Here is a 5,324-nt window from a genome sequence, read left to right on the forward strand (position 1 = left end):
TGCAGCAGAGGATGTCAACTACCTGCAAATCAAGGGCGCCTTGTCTATACCTATTCTCCCGCTTCAGAATGCCCTACTGCAGGCTTACATCGAATATGTCCACCCGTATATACCGCTTATGGACCTGAACAACTTTCTCAGCATCATTAACACTCGCGATGGCCAGAATGGACAGACAAGCCTTTTCCTCTACCAAGCCGTTATGTTTGCGGCGTCTGCTTTTATCGTGATGAAGTACCTGCGTGAAGGCGGTTATACGACGCGGAAAGCCGCTTGCAAGTCTTTCTTCCAGAAGACTAGGGTAAGTGACAGTAACGTGGAATTGACGATTGGAACTCTTAGGGGCTTGGACTCATTTGCCAATAGTTGCTTTACGATTTTGATTACGAGTCAGACCGCCTTATCCTCATCCAGGCTCTCCTTTTGATGACATACTGGTACGAAACCCTCAATGACCAGAAAGACACTTGGCACTGGATGGGCATGGCGATCTCGCTGGCCTACACCATCGGCCTCCACCGAAACCCCGGATTAACCAGCATGACCCCGGCCAAAAAGAAGCTGCGGAAGCGAATTTGGTGGTGGTGCTGTATGCGAGACCGTCTTATTGCACTGGGAATGCGCCAACCCTCACGAATCAAGGACGAAGATTTTGACGTCCCCATGCTCGAGGAGAGCGACTTTGAAATCGAAGCCCTACCCAAGGACAACACCGTCATCCCCGCCAGCTGCACGTTAGTCCGAAATCTCGATATGCAGCGAGAACTGGCCATCATGTGTATTGCGAAAGCCCAGGTCTGCGTCTGTATCAGTCATATGCTTAAGGCACAGTACTCGGTTTTCACTAGGGATATCATAAAGCTCGAGAATACAACGAATAGCACTATAATGCTATTTCCTAATAAGCAGCTATATAACGTCGAGAGTATTAATAAGATGGACCTTGAGCTTATAGCGTGGGCTGAGTCTCTGCCCACCTGCTGCCAGAATCGTACCCTGACACCCTTAGATGTTAAGGATGGACGAACTACCATTGCTGTGTAGCGCATACTACTCCACATGGTTTACTATACTACTATTTTAGCACTATATCGGCCTTAATTCCTGCCCTCCATGCCTTTCCAGGCACCCACAATATCGAGCCAGGTTCAGGGCATAGCCCAATTCCGAGTGCGCGACGCTACGATGCATATTACCCGAATGGCCTCGGAGCTTCACCAGTGCTGCCTAGAGCGGTTCTTGCCTCCTACCGGTATTACGGTTATTATGCCGGCCATGATCATTCATCTGCTGGAGATGAAGAACCCTGCTCCTCAGGCATGCCACCGTGCCACTGACGGCTTCCGCCAGTGCATGCAGGTAATGGAGAAGCTTCGCGAGGTATACGCTGCGGCCGACTACGCAATAGGCTTCCTCGACACTACCCTGCGCAAGACAGCGGTCGACATTAATACCAACCTCAATCCTTCGACATTAGCCATGATAAAGCCAGTACCGGTCGAGTTCAGCGCCCAGACGCCGCCACTCAAGAATACTCCGGAGATGACCGCCGCCCTACAGCCTCCTACCAACTCACAGCCTCAACCTGAGCTATATTCTTCAGCTGCCGGACTGACGCCAACTGTCAGCGTTGGTTCGGAGGAGATACAGTTTGACGTCGGAAATACGGATCTCGATTCCATGCAGGGATATGGCGAATTTAGTTGGAACGCCGTGGCCGGAACCAACTCTGACGTTAACCAGTAGGTTCAATCCCCCTCTTAACGTTGCCAATCAAGTTGATATATTGATTGATGGCGTGCTTGGACGCGGAGTTGACGAGCCGACCATGTCGGGCGAGCAAGCGCTGGGCGGGGCCAAAAGAATGGTGAGGACACTGTAGAACGAAGAATAAAAATCACTACCGCCGTTCGAATCCGGATCAAGAACCTCCATTCAAGCGTTTAAAGGCAATGAGTGGGCTCGAAAGGCACCGAGTCCACAGGATTTCGTCTCTGCGAAGCAGATGTTCTTTGGAAAGTTCAAAAGTCCACTGAATGCAGACCATGACGAACATGAGCACTAGCTGTCGGCCCCGACGCTAAGAACGACCCTCTTGTCACGGATCCCATCCAAATTGGTGGGAGAGACGAAAAGATTAGTCTCAACTGTCACGAATGTCTCTTGACTTACTGTCGGTGCCGCCTATATCTGCAGCGCGCGAGCATTGTTTTAGTGTTGCTTGACAAATGGTCTCACCGCTGCGGACTCGACTGGAAGCTAGCACGACAGAGATGGCACAGAAACTAAGATCGTGGGTGCGGAATGGCCTAATCGACGCCGTAGATACATTGATTAATGTATCAGGAGAGGCTGGAATACCATTGTATGGGAGGCGAAGGAGGACGGCCAAGATGCCTGGGAGTAAGCGATGGGGATCTCGGCGCGCGTATACGGATCGAACTCTTCAATTCAACGCCATCAATTCAATTTGGAAATGCGGTCATTCAACTCCACGGGCCCAACGCTGAGTAAGCTGTCAACGTAGCGTACGCCACGCGAAGGCGAAATTGATAGAATTGAATTGATCGCCAGCCTGAGTTGTTGGTTGCCACTGTGCTCAATCGCGCGATTTACGTGGGCTTTGAAACTGCGTGGGTTCATGGCGCTTAGGGTGGCTATAGTGAGTGGGTTCCTGATGTTTGCGATGGCTTCACGCAAGCTTTGAGCTGGTGGTGTACTGTGGTTCAGTGGGCTGTGCATGCTTGCGGCCAGCGCGCCTCTAGCAGCCATTGCACCGCGAGGCCGGGCAGGGCAAGGAGGTGGCTGAGGTAGGGGGCAGCCAAGGCCGCAGGGAAGAAGCCTGCCATAGAAGCCAAGCGTATCGCCTTGAACTCGACCCAGAACGTCGTTATTGCCCTTGCAAATATGCTGCCAAACGCGATATATCATGTTTTTATGGATGATTCCTTCTCATCCTTAGACCTTTTCCGCAGCCTTCACACCTATGGCCACGAGGCCACAGGCATCGCCCGCCCTAACTGCGGCTTCCATAAGGAGCTACAGAAGGATAGGCAGGGAGAAGGGGGGATCTCGGTTGGTTAAGACCAGAAACGAGTTCAATGCGGTCAAGATGATCCTAACCCCTGACAATTAGGTACTAGCTTGAGACCCTTCTATGTGGAATTCCCTTACTAATTTGTCTGTGTGCTGTACTCGTAGGCTAGTTAAGAAACTTGGAAAGATAGCCATCTTGTGTTATTCTTTACTACTGTATTCATGGGCGATAAACATGTTAAACGAAAGAGGAAGAAGCCCCTGGGCTAGGCTCCAACCATCGCGGTGCAGCTACCTGCCACAGGTTCAGAGCACCCCCTGGAATCACATGACCAATGTACTCTGCTGATGACTGCTCACTGGTGCCTATCATACGTCAGGAGCTGAAACAACTTGCAATGTGCTCTAATTGCCATTAAGCCCGTAGCACCACATGCGGGTGCGGGGCGGTGTAACTGTGTGGGCCGGGCGGCCCGAGGGCTTGGAAAGGGCTGAGGTTTTCGCGGGGCAGTGGGGCGTACCCTCTGGTCCCGCAGCGGCGCCATCCTAGTAGGATCACAAACTTACTTTGGACGGATCACGTCGTCATGACTACGGTGTCTCATGACTGCTCATTAGTCCTACGGTACCTCTCGATAGATAATGGTACTTTTGATGCGTTAGGCTATCGAAAGCCATTCCCAGCCGCTGGATGAATTGCAATTTGGGCAGCGGGCATGTCCCGTTTACCGTCGCTGATGTGGTTGTTATTTGATCAAAGCATAAGGCCCGGTACAGGGTTTTTGCCGGCCCCACCAGGGAGCTGGCCTGGAGTGTTGAGAATAAAGAAACTTGGCCGCCCCCGCAACATGAAAAGAAAACAGACCCTGTCGCTCAGCAACCTCCTTTGTTTCTCTTCTAAAGCGCTTGTGCGTGTCTCTTGCCACTGGTCAAAATGACAATAACTGATATCCCAAAGCCTGATGGGCCTGATGACAACATCGGTGAGTAGTATGCGCCTCAAAAGAGATGTGTAGTGTTTACTTCTCTAGCTGACCTATATCAGGCTGGCGGGTCCTGTATATCTCGTGGGCGCTATATGGCATTGCCTTCATCGTCGTTTGTCTGAGGGTTTTGCTCAGGCAAAGGTCACCCGCCGATTACAGTGGGGTGACGCTCTAATGATTTTTGCGTTGGTGCGTCCAAGGTGAAGCCGCTTTTGTCGCCGGGGATATCTAACAGCCGAAAGCTGTCCCGGCGTGCTTTCCTGCGTATTCCTCACGATAGCTTACGGCCGGGGCTTTGGGAGACACTTCTTCTATCTTACGCCCTCTGAGAGAGTTGATGCGACGAGAATGGAGTATATCCACCAGCCGTTTGGTGAGATTGCCACTGTCTCTCTGCTGCTAGCCTGTTGGTTGAACGGTCGCTCATGAATTCTGATAAATAGGTATTGCGAGTTCGACCTTTGGCAGAGTTTCATTCATGGTTTTGCTATACAAGCTTTCCATTACCGCTCAGCGCCGGCAATGGTTTCTCATATTCATGATGATACAGACGACATCTATCAACATTGTCACATGTGTGACTATCTTCACTCAATGTAGAAATGTCAGCACAATTTGGGATCCCGCCGGTGTGCCTGGGAAGTGCTGGAGCCCTTCGGCTCAAGAGGTGAATCATCCATCCAGATGTGATCTCTTCATGTCAGAACAAGCTGACCACTGTATAGTACATTGGATATTTCCAAGGATGTATGCATACCTCCCCTGCAGCTCAAAGCTTGCACTAATAGAAGAATGAAGCCTGTAACTCCGCGACGGATCTTATCTTGACCTTCCTCCCTGCTTACATGTTTTGGGGTCTTCACATGCAGTTGAGCACCAAGGTCGGGTTGGTCGCGCTGATGGGCTTGAGCATTTTGTGAGCGATTCTGATGCCATATGAGCACATATGAACTTTGCGACAGAACTGCAACTGACTCAGACCTTAGCGCATTCGTAGCTTCGGTCATCAAAACTATTCTCCTCCAGTCTCTGGGATATAGGTCAGATTTTACCAGTAAGCCCAATCAATCTCATCTGTAGGAGAATAACTTTTAATGGCACATCGTCTAGGGAACGTCGCTGCCTTGTTTATTTGGCTACAGTTAGTCACGTCCATTGCTCTAACTTAAGTCTTTGATGCACTGACGTCGATGCGCAGCGTGGAAAACACTCTGGTCATCACGGCGGCTTCAATTCCAATGACCCGACCGCTGTTCCAAAACTCGAATGAAACGCAATCGTCGACGTATGAGATGGATGGAT

The 5,324-nt window shown here is 50.8% G+C and overlaps 6 protein-coding genes across 6 annotated transcripts in view; 5 read left to right on the forward strand and 1 right to left on the reverse strand.

The window, feature by feature from the left end:
- The window catches only part of FOXG_17202 (uncharacterized protein), a gene marked incomplete at both ends in the record, with an annotated part of 2,247 nt that extends 1,203 nt beyond the window's left edge, over window positions 1-1,044 (forward strand). Inside the window, 2 exons of the mRNA XM_018397220.1 lie at window positions 6-301; window positions 367-1,044. Coding sequence (XP_018258124.1) covers window positions 6-301; window positions 367-1,044 — 974 coding nt within the window. The remainder of the gene's footprint in view (window positions 1-5; window positions 302-366) is intronic.
- Window positions 1,045-1,113: 69 nt separating this feature from the next.
- Window positions 1,114-1,746, forward strand: FOXG_17203 (uncharacterized protein; the record flags this gene model as incomplete). Its single annotated transcript, XM_018397221.1, has 1 exon — window positions 1,114-1,746. The coding sequence occupies one exon, from the start codon at window positions 1,114-1,116 to the stop codon at window positions 1,744-1,746; it is 633 nt and encodes a 210-aa protein (XP_018258125.1).
- A 714-nt stretch (window positions 1,747-2,460) lies between these two features.
- Window positions 2,461-2,772, reverse strand: FOXG_17204 (uncharacterized protein; the record flags this gene model as incomplete). Its single annotated transcript, XM_018397222.1, has 1 exon — window positions 2,461-2,772. The coding sequence occupies one exon, from the start codon at window positions 2,770-2,772 to the stop codon at window positions 2,461-2,463; it is 312 nt and encodes a 103-aa protein (XP_018258126.1).
- Window positions 2,773-2,937: 165 nt separating this feature from the next.
- FOXG_22745 (uncharacterized protein) lies at window positions 2,938-3,084 on the forward strand (the record flags this gene model as incomplete). The annotated part of the gene is made up of 1 exon (XM_018403157.1): window positions 2,938-3,084. The coding sequence occupies one exon, from the start codon at window positions 2,938-2,940 to the stop codon at window positions 3,082-3,084; it is 147 nt and encodes a 48-aa protein (XP_018258127.1).
- An 886-nt stretch (window positions 3,085-3,970) lies between these two features.
- On the forward strand, window positions 3,971-4,351 carry FOXG_22746 (uncharacterized protein; the record flags this gene model as incomplete). The annotated part of the gene is made up of 3 exons (XM_018403158.1): window positions 3,971-4,023; window positions 4,082-4,211; window positions 4,265-4,351. The coding sequence occupies 3 exons, from the start codon at window positions 3,971-3,973 to the stop codon at window positions 4,349-4,351; spliced, it is 270 nt and encodes an 89-aa protein (XP_018258128.1).
- Window positions 4,352-4,624: 273 nt separating this feature from the next.
- On the forward strand, window positions 4,625-4,942 carry FOXG_22747 (uncharacterized protein; the record flags this gene model as incomplete). The annotated part of the gene is made up of 3 exons (XM_018403159.1): window positions 4,625-4,651; window positions 4,748-4,769; window positions 4,821-4,942. The coding sequence occupies 3 exons, from the start codon at window positions 4,625-4,627 to the stop codon at window positions 4,940-4,942; spliced, it is 171 nt and encodes a 56-aa protein (XP_018258129.1).
- Window positions 4,943-5,324: the final 382 nt, after the last annotated feature.

Source organism: Fusarium oxysporum, chromosome 10, assembly GCF_000149955.1.
Source record: "Fusarium oxysporum f. sp. lycopersici 4287 chromosome 10, whole genome shotgun sequence".
Lineage (NCBI taxonomy): Eukaryota > Fungi > Ascomycota > Sordariomycetes > Hypocreales > Nectriaceae > Fusarium > Fusarium oxysporum.